This window comes from Littorina saxatilis, unplaced genomic scaffold (genome assembly GCF_037325665.1).
Source record: "Littorina saxatilis isolate snail1 unplaced genomic scaffold, US_GU_Lsax_2.0 scaffold_369, whole genome shotgun sequence".
Lineage (NCBI taxonomy): Eukaryota > Metazoa > Mollusca > Gastropoda > Littorinimorpha > Littorinidae > Littorina > Littorina saxatilis.
Window position 1 is genome coordinate 59,880 of NW_027126660.1, and position 14,547 is coordinate 74,426.

At 43.7% G+C, this 14,547-nt stretch overlaps 1 protein-coding gene across 1 annotated transcript in view; it reads right to left on the reverse strand.

The window, feature by feature from the left end:
- The window catches only part of LOC138955157 (uncharacterized), a 19,482-nt gene extending 9,364 nt beyond the window's left edge, over positions 1 to 10,118 (reverse strand). Inside the window, exon 1 of the mRNA XM_070326820.1 lies at positions 10,011 to 10,118. Within this exon, the coding sequence (XP_070182921.1) occupies positions 10,011 to 10,097 (87 nt within the window). The 5' untranslated portion in view covers positions 10,098 to 10,118. The remainder of the gene's footprint in view (positions 1 to 10,010) is intronic.
- Positions 10,119 to 14,547: the final 4,429 nt, after the last annotated feature.

A 14,547-nucleotide genomic window follows, 5' to 3' on the forward strand; every position in this document is an offset into this window, starting at 1 on the left:
AACAGACAGACAGAGTAACACACCCACAGAGAAACAGACAGAGAAACAGACAGACAGAGAAACAGACCAACAGAGAAAAAGACAGACAGAGAAACAGACAGACAGAGAAACAGACAGACAGAGAAACAGACAGACAGAGAAACAGACAGACAGAGAAACAGACAGACAGAGAAACAGACAGACAGAGAAACAGACAGACAGAGAGAGAAACAGACAGAGAAACAGACAGACAGAGAAACAGACCAACAGAGAAAAAGACAGACAGAGAAACAGACCGACAGAGAAACACACCCACAGAGAAACAGACAGAGAAACAGACAGACAGAAAAACAGACAGACAGAGAAACAGACAGACAGAGAAACAGACAGACAGAGAAACAGACAGACAGAGAAACAGACAGACAGAGAAACAGACAGACAGAGAAACAGACAGACAGAGAAGCAGACAGACAGAGAAGCAGACAGACAGAGAAAAAGACAGACAGAGAAACAGACAGACAGAGAAAGAGACAGACAGAGAAACAGACAGACAGAGAAACAGACAGACAGAGAGAGAAACAGACAGACAGAGAAACAGACAGACAGAGAGAGAAACAGACAAAGAAACAGACAGACAGAGAAACAGACAGACAGAGAAACAGACAGACAGAGAAACAGACCGACAGAGAAACAGACAGACAGAGAAACAGACAGACAGAGAAACAGACAGACAGAGAAACAGACAGACAGAGAAACAGACAGACAGAGAAACAGACAGACAGAGTAGCACACCCACAGAGAAACAGACAGAGAAACAGACAGACAGAGAAACAGACCAACAGAGAAACAGACAGACAGAGAAACAGACCGACAGAGAAACACACCCACAGAGAAACAGACAGAGAAACAGACAGACAGAAAAACAGACAGACAGAGAAACAGACAGACAGAGAAACAGACAGACAGAGAAACAGACAAACAGACAAACAGAGAAACAGACCGACAGAGAAACACACCGACAGAGAAACAGACAGACAAAGAAACAGACAGACAGAGAAACAGACAGACAGAGAAACACACCGACAGAGAAGCAGACAGACAGAGAAGCAGACAGACAGAGAAGCAGACAGACAGAGAAGCAGACAGACAGAGAAAAAGACAGACAGAGAAACAGACAGACAGAGAAAGAGACAGACAGAGAAACAGACAGACAGAGAAACAGACAGACAGAGAGAGAAACAGACAGACAGAGAAACAGACAGACAGAGAGAGAAACAGACAAAGAAACAGACAGACAGAGAAACAGACAGACAGAGAAACAGACAGACAGAGAAACAGACCGACAGAGAAACAGACAGACAGAGAAACAGACAGACAGAGAAACAGACAGACAGAGAACCAGACAGACAGAGAAACAGACAGACAGAGAAACAGACAGACAGAGAGACATATAGACGACATAGAGACAGACAGAGAGACAGAGATACAGACAGAAAAACAGGCAAAGAAAAAGACAGACAGAGAAACAGACAGACAGAGAAACAGACATACAGAGAAACAGACAGACAGAGAAACAGACAAACAAAAAACAGACAGACAGAGAAGCAGACAGACAGAGAAACAGACAGACAGAGAAACAGACAGACAGAGAAACAGACAGACAGAGAAACAGACAGACAGAGAAACAGACGGACAGAGAAGCAGACAGACAGAGAAACAGACAGACAGAGAAACAGACTGACAGAGAAGCAGACAGACAGAGAAGCAGACTGACAGAGAAACAGACCGACAGAGAAACAGACAGACAGAGAAACACACCGACAGAGAAGCACACCGACAGAGAAGCAGACAGACAGAGAAAAAGACAGACAGAGAAAAAGACAGACAGAGAAACAGACAGACAGAGAAAGAGACAGACAGAGAAACAGACAGACAGAGAGAGAAACAGACAGAGAAACAGACAGACAGAGAAACAGACAGACAGAGAAACAGACAGACAGAGAAACAGACAGACAGAGAACAGACAGACAGAGAAGCAGACAGAGAGAGAAACAGACAGACAGAGAAACAGACGAACAAAATAACAGACAGACAGAGAAACAGACAAACAGAGAAACAGACGAACAAAGAAACAGACAGACAGAGAAACAGACAGACAGAGAAACAGACGAACAAAGAAACAGACAGACAGAGAAGCAGACAGAGAGAGAAACAGACAGACAGAGAAACAGACAGACAGAGAAACAGACAGACAGACAAACAGAGAAACACACCGACAGAGAAGCAGACAGACAGAGAAACAGACGGACAAAGAAACAGACCGACAGAGAAACAGACAGACAGAAAAACAGACAGACAGAGAAGCAGACAGACAGAGAAACAGACAGACAGAGAAACAGACAGACAGAGAAACAGACAGACAGAGAAACAGACAGACAGAGAAACAGACAGACAGAGAAAGAGACAGACAGAGAAACAGACAGACAGAGAAACACACCGACAGAGAAGCAGACAGACAGAGAAGCAGACAGACAGAGAAGCAGACACACAGAGAAACAGACAGACAGATAAACAGACAGACAGAGAAACAGACAGACAGAGAAACAGACAGACAGAGAAACAGACAGACAGAGAGACATATAGACGACATAGAGACAGACAGAGAGACAGAGATACAGACAGAAAAACAGGCAAAGAAAAAGACAGAGAAACAGACAGACACAGAAACAGACAAACAAAAAACAGACAGACAGAGAAGCAGACAGACAGAGAAACAGACAGACAGAGAAACAGACAGACAGAGATACAGACAGAAAAACAGGCAAAGAAAAAGACAGAGAAACAAACAGACAGAGAAACAGACAGACAGAGAAACAGACAGACAGAGAAACAGACAGACAGAGAAACAGACAGACAGAGAAACAGACAGACAGAGAAACAGACAGACAGAGAAACACACTGACAGAGAAGCAGACAGACAGAGAAGCAGACAGACAGAGAAGCAGACTGACAGAGAAACAGACCGACAGAGAAACAGACAGACAGAGAAACACACCGACAGAGAAGCACACCGACAGAGAAGCAGACAGACAGAGAAGCAGACAGACAGAGAAGCAGACAGACAGAGAAACAGACAGACAGAGAAACAGACAGACAGAGAAACAGACAGACAGAGAAACAGACAGACAGAGAGAGAAACAGACAGACAGAGAAACAGACAGACAGAGAAACAGACAGACAGAGAAACAGACAGACAGAGAAACAGACAGACAGAAAAGCAGACAGACAGGGAAACAGACAGACAGAGAAGCAGACAGACAGAGAAACAGACAGACAGAGAAACAGACAGACAGAGAAACAGACAGACAGAGAAACAGACAGACAGAGAAACAGACAGACAGAGAAACAGACAGACAGAGAAACAGACAGACAGAGAACAGACAGACAGAGAAGCAGACAGACAGAGAAACAGACAGACAGAGAAACAGACGAACAAAATAACAGACAGACAGAGAAACAGACAAACAGACAAACAGACGAACAAAGAAACAGACAGACAGAGAAACAGACAGACAGAGAAACAGACAGACAGAGAAACAGACCGACAGAGAAACAGACAGACAGAGAAAAAGACAGACAGAGACACAGACAGACAGAGAAACAGACAGACAGAGAAACAGACAGACAGAGAAACAGACAGACAGAGAGAGAAACAGACAGAGTAACAGACAGACAGAGAAACAGACAGACAGAGAAGCAGACAGACAGAGAAACAGACAGACAGAGAGAGAAAAAGACAGAGTAACAGACAGACAGAGAAACAGACAGACAGAGAAGCAGACAGACAGAGAAACAGACAGACAGAGAGACATATAGACGACATAGAGACAGACAGAGAGACAGAGATACAGACAGAAAAACAGGCAAAGAAAAAGACAGAGAAACAGACAGACACAGAAACAGACAAACAAAAAACAGACAGACAGAGAAGCAGACAGACAGAGAAACAGACAGACAGAGAAACAGACAGACAGAGAAACAGACAGACAGAGAAACAGACAGACAGACAAACAGAGAAACACACCGAAAGAGAAGCAGACAGACAGAGAAACAGACGGACAAAGAAACAGACCGACAGAGAAACAGACAGACAGAAAAACAGACAGACAGAGAAGCAGACAGACAGAGAAACAGACAGACAGAGAAACAGACAGAGAAACAGACAGACAGAGAAACAGACGAACAAAGAAACAGACAGACAGAGAAACAGACAGACAGAGAAACAGACAGACAGAGAAACAGACGAACAAAGAAACAGACAGACAGAAAACAGACAGACAGAGAAACAGACAGACAGAGACACAGACAGACAGAGAAACAGACAAACAGACAAACAGAGAAACAGACCGACAGAGAAACACACCGACAGAGAAGCAGACAGACAGAGAAACAGACGGACAAAGAAACAGACCGACAGAGAAACACACCGACAGAGAAGCAGACAGACAGAGAAGCAGACAGACAGAGAAACAGACGGACAGAGAAGCAGACAGACAGAGAAACAGACAGACAAAGAAACAGACAGACAGAGAAACAGACAGAGAAACATACAGACAGAGAAACAGACAGACAAAGAAACAGACAGACAGAGAAACAGACAGACAGAGAAACAGACAGACAGAGAAACAGACAGACAGAGAAGCAGACAGACAGAGAAACAGACAGACAGAGAAGCAGACAGAGAGAGAAACAGATGAACAAAGAAACAGACAGACAGAGAAACAGACAGACAGAGAAACAGATGAACAAAGAAACAGACAGACAGAGAAGCAGACAGACAGAAAACAGACAGACAGAGAAGCAGACAGAGAGAGAAACAGACAGACAGAGAAACAGACAGACAGAGAAACAGACAGACAGACAAACAGAGAAACACACCAACAGAGAAGCAGACAGACAGAAAAACAGACGGACAAAGAAACAGACCGACAGAGAAACAGACAGACAGAAAAACAGACAGACAGAGAAGCAGACAGAGAGAGAAACAGATGAACAAAGAAACAGACAGACAGAGAAACAGACAGACAGAGAAACAGACAGACAGAGAAACAGATGAACAAAGAAACAGACAGACAGAGAAACAGACAGACAGAGAAACAGACAGACAGAGAAACAGACGAACAAAGAAACAGATGAACAAAGAAACAGACTGACAGAGAAACAGACAGACAGAGAAACAGACAGACAGAGAAACAGACAGACAGAAAACAGACAGACAGAGAAACAGACAGAGAGAGAAACAGACAGACAGAGAAACAGACAGACAGAGAAACAGATGAACAAAGAAACAGACAGACAGAGAAACAGACAGACAGAGAAACAGACAGACAGAGAAACAGACGGACAGAGAAGCAGACAGACAGAGAAACAGACAGACAGAGAAACAGACTGACAGAGAAGCAGACAGACAGAGAAAGAGACAGACAGAAAAACAGACAGACAGAGAAACAGACAGACAGAGAAACAGACAGACAGAGAAACAGACAGACAGAGAGAGAAACAGACAGAGTAACAGACAGACAGAGAAACAGACAGACAGAGAAGCAGACAGACAGAGAAGCAGACAGACAGAGAAGCAGACAGACAGAGAAACAGACAGACAGAGAAGCAGACAGACAGAGAAAGAGACAGACAGAGAAACAGACAGACAGAGAAACAGACAGACAGAGAAACAGACAGACAGAGAAACAGACAGACAGAGAAGCAGACAGACAGAGAAACAGACAGACAGAAAACAGACAGACAGAGAAGCAGACAGAGAGAGAAACAGACAGACAGAGAAACAGACAGACAGAGAAACAGACAGACAGAGAAACAGACAAACAGAGAAACAGACGAACAAAGAAACAGACAGACAGAGAAACAGACAGACAGAGAAACAGACGAACAAAGAAACAGACAGACAGAGAAACAGACAGACAGAGAAACAGACAGACAGAGAAACAGACAGACAGACAAACAGAGAAACACACCGACAGAGAAGCAGACAGACAGAGAAACAGACGGACAAAGAAACAGACCGACAGAGAAACAGACAGACAGAAAAACAGACAGACAGAGAAGCAGACAGACAGAGAAACAGACAGAGAGAGAAGCAGACAGACAGAGAAACAGACAGACAGAGAAACAGACAGACAGAGAGAGAAACAGACGAACAAAGAAACAGACAGACAGAAAACAGACAGACAGAGAAACAGACAGACAGAGACACAGACAGACAGAGAAACAGACAAACAGACAAACAGAGAAACAGACCGACAGAGAAACACACCGACAGAGAAGCAGAAAGACAGAGAAACAGACGGACAAAGAAACAGACAGACAGAGAAACAGACCGACAGAGAAGCAGACAGACAGAGAAGCAGACAGACAGAGAAACAGACAGACAGAGAAACAGACAGACAGAGAAACAGACAGAGATACAGACAGACAGAGAAACAGACAAACAAAATAACAGACAGACAGAGAAGCAGACAGAGAGAGAAACAGATGAACAAAGAAACAGACAGACAGAGAAACAGACAGACAGAGAAACAGATGAACAAAGAAACAGACAGACAGAGAAACAGACAGACAGAGAAACAGACAGACAGACAAACAGAGAAACACACCGACAGAGAAGCAGACAGACAGAGAAACAGACGGACAAAGAAACAGACCGACAGAGAAACAGACAGACAGAAAAACAGACAGACAGAGAAGCAGACAGACAGAAAAACAGACAGACAGAGAAGCAGACAGACAGAGAAACAGACAGAGAGAGAAGCAGACAGACAGAGAAACAGACAGACAGAGAAACAGATGAACAAAGAAACAGACAGAGAGAGAAACAGACAGACAGAGAAACAGACAGAGAAACAGACAGACAGAGAAACAGACGAACAAAGAAACAGACAGACAGAGAAACAGACAGAGAAACAGACAGACAGAGAAACAGACGAACAAAGAAACAGACAGACAGAGAAACAGACAGAGAAACATACAGACAGACAGAGAAACAGACAGAGAAACAGTTAGACAGAGAAACAGACGAACAAAGAAACAGACCGACAGAGAAACAGACCGACAGAGAAATTCATCAACAGAGAAGCAGACAGACAGAGAAACAGACGGACAAAGAAACAGACCGACAGAGAAACACACCGACAGAGAAGCAGACAGACAGAGAAGCAGACAGACAGAGAAACAGACAGACAGAGAAACAGACAGACAGAGAAACAGACAGACAGAGAAACAGACAGACAGAGAAACAGACCGACAGAGAAACAGACAGACAGAGAAGCAGACCGACAGAGAAACAGACAGACAGAGAAACAGACAGACAGAGAAACAGACCGACAGAGAAACAGACAGACAGAGAAACAGACAGACAGAGAAACAGACAGACAGAGAAACAGACAGACAGAGAAACAGACAGACAGAGAAACAGACAGACAGAGAGACATATAGACGACATAGAGACAGACAGAGAGACAGAGATACAGACAGAAAAACAGGCAAAGAAAAAGACAGACAGAGAAACAGACAGACAGAGAAACAGACATACAGAGAAACAGACAGACAGAGAAACAGACAGACAGAGAAACAGACAAACAAAAAACAGACAGACAGAGAAGCAGACAGACAGAGAAACAGACAGACAGAGAAACAGATAGACAGAGAAACAGACAGACAGAGAAACAGACAGACAGAGAAACAGACAGACAGAGAAACAGACAGACAGAGAAACAGACAGACAAAGAAACACACTGACAGAGAAGCAGACAGACAGAGAAGCAGACTGACAGAGAAACAGACCGACAGAGAAACAGACAGACAGAGAAACAGACAGACAGAGAAACAGACAGACAGAGAAACACACCGACAGAGAAGCACACCGACAGAGAAGCAGACAGACAGAGAAGCAGACAGACAGAGAAACAGACAGACAGAGAAAGAGACAGACAGAGAAACAGACAGACAGAGAGAGAAACAGACAGAGAAACAGACAGACAGAGAAACAGACAGACAGAGAAACAGACCGACAGAGAAACAGACAGACAGAGAAACAGACAGACAGAGAAACAGACAGACAGAGAAACAGACAGACAGAGAAACAGACAGACAGAGAAACAGACAGACAGAGAGACATATAGACGACATAGAGACAGACAGAGAGACAGAGATACAGACAGAAAAACAGGCAAAGAAAAAGACAGACAGAGAAACAGACGGACAAAGAAACACACAGACAGAGAAACAGACAGACAGAGAAACAGACAGACAGAGAAGCAGACAGACAGAGAAGCAGACAGACAGAGAAACAGACGGACAGAGAAGCAGACAGACAGAGAAACAGACAGACAGAGAAACAGACAGAGAAACAGAGAGACAGAGAAACAGACAGACAGAGAAACAGACAGTCAGAGAAACAGACAGAGAAACAGACAGACAGAGAAACAGACAGCCAGAGAAACAGACAGACAGAGAAACAGACAGACAGAGACACAGACAGACAGAGAAACAGACAGACAGACAAACAGAGAAACAGACCAACAGAGAAACAGACCGACAGAGAAACACACCGACAGAGAAGCAGACAGACAGAGAAACAGACGGACAAAGAGACAGACCGACAGAGAAACAGACAGACAGAGAAACAGACAGACAGAGAAGCAGACAGACAGAGAAACAGACGGACAAAGAAACAGACCGACAGAGAAACAGACAGACAGAGAAACAGACAGACAGAGAAGCAGACCGACAGAGAAACAGACGGACAAAGAAACAGACCGACAGAGAAACAGACAGACAGAGAAACAGACAGACGGAGAAACAGACCGACAGAGAAGCAGACAGACAGAGAAGCAGACAGACAGAGAAACAGACAGACAGGGAAACAGACCGACAGAGAAAGAGACCGACAGAGAAACAGACGGACAAAGAAACAGACAGACAGAGAAACAGACAGACAGAGAAACAGACAGACAGAGAAACAGACAGACAGAGAAACAGACAGACAGAGAAACAGACAGACAGAAAAACAGAGAAACAGACCGACAGAGAAACAGACCGACAGAGAAACAGACTGACAGAGAAACAGACCGACAGAGAAACAGACAGACAGAAAAACAGACAGAGAGAGAAACAGACAGACAGAGAAACAGACAGACAGAGAAACAGACAGACAGAGAAACAGAGGAAGAAACAGACAGACAGAGAAACAGACAGACAGAGAAACAGACAGACAGAGAAACAGACAGACAGAGAAACAGACAGACAGAGAAACAGACAGACAGAGAAACAGACAGACAGAGAAACAGAGGAACAAAGAAACAGACAGACAGAGAAACAGACAGACAGAGAAGCAGACAGAGAGAGAAACAGACAGAGAGAGAAACAGACAGACAGAGAAACAGACAGACAGAGAAACACACCGACAGAGAAACAGACAGACAGAGAAGCAGACAGACAGAGAAACAGACGGACAAAGAAACACACAGACAGAAAAACAGACAGACAGAGAAACAGACAGACAGAGAAACAGACAAACAGACAAACAGACGAACAAAGAAACAGACAGACAGAGAAACAGACAGACAGAGAAACAGACAGACAGAGAAACAGACAGAGAAACAGACAGACAGAGAAACAGACAGACAGAGAAACAGACAGACAGAGAAACAGACGAACAAAGAAACAGACAGACAGAGAAACAGACAGACAGAGAAACAGACAGACAGAGAAACAGACCGACAGAGAAACAGACAGACAGAGAAGTAGACAGACAGAGAAACAGACAGACAGAGAAACAGACAGACAGAGAAACAGACAGACAGAGAAACAGACAGACAGAGAAACAGACAGACAGAGAAACAGACAGAGAAACAGAGCGACAGAGAAACAAACAGACAGACAGAGAAACAGACCGACAGAGAAACAGACAGACAGAAACAGACAGATAGCGTGAAGACAGAGATATGATTCCTTACCTTGGAAGCTTGCTGTTCGCGTTCTGTAGAATCAAAATGGCGGAATGGAATCTGTAGAGCGGCTGAAGCGATGTGCCGGGTCTTCATTGCCTGCAGTATTTATACATAGTCCCCATCAACCCACACTCTGTATCTTCTTTGAGTTTTGATTGGTGGTCCTCATGGGCTTTGTTATTGTTAATCCTTTACAGAACTAAACGGCTTCAGATGTGAAGTGACATTACCTGCTATTCAGACTTGGGCGTGTGACAGACGTTTTCTTCCACACGAGATTACGTTGATTGTCTAACGAAGCCGTCAGGCTGAGTTAGACATCTGCTAATCGAGTGTGCAAGAAAACTCAGTCACACGACCAAGTCGGAATAGCATTTATCATTATGTCTCACAGCTTCAACAGAGGAGAGAACAAACACGTTTTGCGTACTCACCGCAACATTAATGTTAGTCTACATTCGTATGTACCCGTGTTTGTGTGACAATGTGCACTTTTAGTGCCCTAGACTTTTGCCTTTACAAACTTTCTGCGCCTTAGCAGACGACACGAACAGCTTATTTACATCTGAGCGGCGGCCATGTTTTTATCCCGCATAAAATCTATTTTCAGATTGATTGAGTGCACGAGATATTTTATGTAATCTAAGGCTTTATATTACTTTTAGATGTTAATAATGCATGGATATATATATTATGTTGCTGTATGTTCATGCTTACGTACTTTTTAAGGCCCTGTTGGTCCTTAAATTGTTTCAATGTTCGATCAGCTTCGACCCCAAACCTTCGACGCTATGTGAGTTTTAGCGCCCAGTAGGTGACGTGTGGAATTCCTTTATTATCTCCATAATTGTAACTTTTTCGTAAATCTAACTTAGTGCACTTCATTTCTTATTCACTTAAGATACTTTTTGAGTTAAAGTGCATTAATTAATGTTTGGATCAAGTAAATAAAAAACGCTCGCGCTGGACCCGAGTACTCTTCAGACATTCACACACACACACACACACACACACACACACACACACACACACACACACACACACACACACACACACACACACACACACACACACACACACACACACACACACACACACACACACACACACACACACACTCTCTCTCCCTCACTCCCTCGATCTCTCTCTTTCTTTCTTACACACACACACACACGAGTACAGACTCATGCACACACACACACACACACACACACACACAAACACACACACACACACACACACACACACACACACATACACATACACAAACAGTAACACTTAATTCTGAGTAATTAATCATAATTACCTTTTGGTCTGGACTTCCGAAGTTATATCTTATAACATGGTTTAAAAGTATTTTTCATGCTGGTTTTATAGCAACAAACCAATTTCTAATGTATGCAGTTTCCGTAAAGTTATCAGCTGTCAAAGTTTCTAAACAAACACAGATTTGGCTAGCATACGGTTGCAGACACCCAATCGGGGAGTATCCAAGAGCCGCTTTCAGAGTAGTCCGTGCGAACAGTATAAATAGCCTCGGGTACCAGCATCAGTATTCAGTTCATCGTTCGACTCCACTGACCGCTGACCGCTCGCTGTGATCTAGCTTTGCTTCAGAGTATCGTGATAGCTCCAGGAAAAGAGGCATTTTGCCCACTCAGTGTATCTAGGAAAAGAGACTTTGCTCCATGTAGCCTATTCAATTTGTGTTTGAACCTGTGTTGATGTTGGCAGAGAAGGGTTGATTTCACTGTAAGTAAACGATGATTTTCTGGTTTTGTTACTATGCCATTGATTGTGACTTGATCATGATTGTATTACTGCTGTGTTTTGTTGATGACTGAAATGATGGAGTATTTGTCTTTCACTGATAGCTGAGGTTACGTCTGGATGTCTAGCTATTACGTCATAGTCTGTCAGATCAAGCTGTAGACTAAACGATGTTTCCTAGCGACTTTATGGTCTATTGAGCAGTTAGTTTTGGATGCCAAGCTTTCAGTAAAGATGCTTGGTGAATTTTGTTTAGCATTGGCAAGTTCGTGTAAATCGGCCGAATTACAGACGCATCATGGGGTATGTTGATATAATAATATTGGTTTCTTTCTGAGCCGGTTAACTGTGTCAATCAAGAGTATGATGTAACTCATCAAGAGTTGTGCCTTTTCTAAATTTACGATTCACTTGGAAGCACTACTGAGAGAAGCTGCTTTTATTCAAAAGAGCGCCTGTCAAATGGTTGTGTGATGTGTCTAGTGTGTTGGCGAAGTGTTTTGTGCTTGTCACCTCTCGCTTTCAGCCCTCACCGCTGGCTAGCACCGTCCTTTTCAGGACAACGCGAAAAGAGAGCAGCTTGCGTCAGTCTCTCCTGCCAGTACATAACCTCTCCACAGCAAGCCCTTTGTAGTGCCTCCATCGTGGCGACAGGCGTGAACTGGGTACCGAAAGGCCCCAGGCTGAACTACAAGGACTCGGAGGAGGTTGGCCCCTAGACGTGTGGCATGCAGGCCCACCGGCGTGTGGATACGCCCTGGTGCCCACGAACCAACCCCCAACTATGGGTTAAATAGCCGGGCAGGACAGGCTCGTCAACCCTGGAAGGCAGCTGTCCTAGGAGAAGATCACTCCAAAATTAAAACGAGGGCAGAGGAGGCTCACTATCCCTGCAAGGAAACTCCCCTAGGAGAAGGACCACTCCAAATTTAAACCCACGTAGTCCCCCGAAGACGGAAGACATCGGCCATTAGGCGGGGAGCAGACCGGATGTCTACGCTTACTACGACAAATGATTGTGTCCAGGTCGAATGTTCGTGATTCAAAAGAGCTGTTAGCTGGTCATAAAGAGATCCATGTCAGGAACAGATAATGAGATGAAATAATGTGGAACCTGAAGGTTATGGTTATCGGTTTTAAGACGCTCGCTCCATCGAATCAGTGCATTGATTGAATTGTGGTATGAGTTCTTATTGTTGTCCCAGAACATCCTTGTCATTTTTTATATTCTATTTGTTGTGTTTCTCTCTCTCTCTCTCTCTCTCTCTCTCTCTCTCTCTCTCTCTCTCTCTCTCTCTCTCTCTCTCTCTCTCTCTCTCTCTCTCTCTCTCCCCATAGATGTTATTCTTCTGGTTGCCAGTTTATTCTTCTTGTCTCAGGCTAGGATTTGAGTTGTTCTCAGTTCAGGTTGATAGAATTGAGTCAGTCCTTGCAAACTTTGGATACATGTATATTGAATGTAGGCCAAATACATAGCCTAGCTGCCAGAACTGTATTTGATGTGGCACTACTGACCTAATTTCTGTTGCAATGCTGATGCTTGTAACCTAACTATGCCCCTGTGTTTTGTGTGTTTGGTTGTTTATCTGTTCGGTTATCCTAGTTGTGTGTTTGTCGTGTGCCTGTGTTGTATTTCTGTGTGTGTTCCCATCTCCCACCAGTTTTGTGCTTTGAATAAGATTACCCTCAATTGTTACCTCCCTTGTTGTAGTAGGAAACTGATGTACAGTTGGTCAGTACATAGTGCCACTTACTGACTTAGTCCATTCAGGACTTTGGTTATTATGTATATATATATATATTGTAGGTCTTTGGTATTCTTTATACTAGAATCCTTTTGTGTCATTATGCGTTGTTGTTTGTTTGTTTTTTTAACTGTCAGTTTATTTGTTTGTTTACTTGTTTATTTTGTCGTTATTTGTATGGTTAGTTGTTGCACTGTTTATTTGTTGTTGTTCTTGTTTGTTTGGTTGGTCATTGTTTGTTCACCGATTAGGCGCTAGAGTATTTGATTACAACCCATACCCAACAGTCCCTTGTTGATCCTGGCATAAAGTAACTTGTCGGTGATGTTATGAGGAATGAGATTGAGAGTTTGCACTGTACACGTTGACTTTCTTTAAGCTGGTGTTCTGTTGTGCTAGACACTCTGATAGCGACTTGAACTTACTTGTATAATTTGCATTTAACTCCCTAGTCATGGTTTGTTCATGTTGTTTTTAGGACTACGGTATGTTGTGTTGTGGCACTCTTTGCTCTGATACTTATGGTATTGTGAATAATTATGTAAATAATTCCGCTCTTGTTGTTTACAACATTACTTTGATTTTATTGCCTATTTTATGACTTGTTTCCTGAAACTTAATACAATTTTTGTATTATGTTTTCAGGTCATTGCGTGCTTGTTCCACGTGGGGTTTTATGATAACACAATGAACCCCGCCATCCAGTCTGTTGAGTGAGAGTGAGAGAGAACCTCCCCGCCATCCAGTCTGTTGAGTGAGAGTGAGAGAGAACCTCCCCGCCATCCAGTCTGTTGAGTGAGAGTGAGAGAGAACCTCCCCGCCATCCAGTCTGTAGAGTGAGAGTGAGAGAGAACCTCCCCGCCATCCAGTCTGTTGAGTGAGAGTGAGAGAGAACCTCCCCGCCATCCAGTCTGTTGAGTGAGAGTGAGAGAGAACCTCCCCGCCATCCAGTCTGTTGAGTGAGAGTGAGAGAGAACCTCCCCGCCATCCAGTCTGTTGAGTGAGAGTGAGAGAGAACCTCCCCGCCA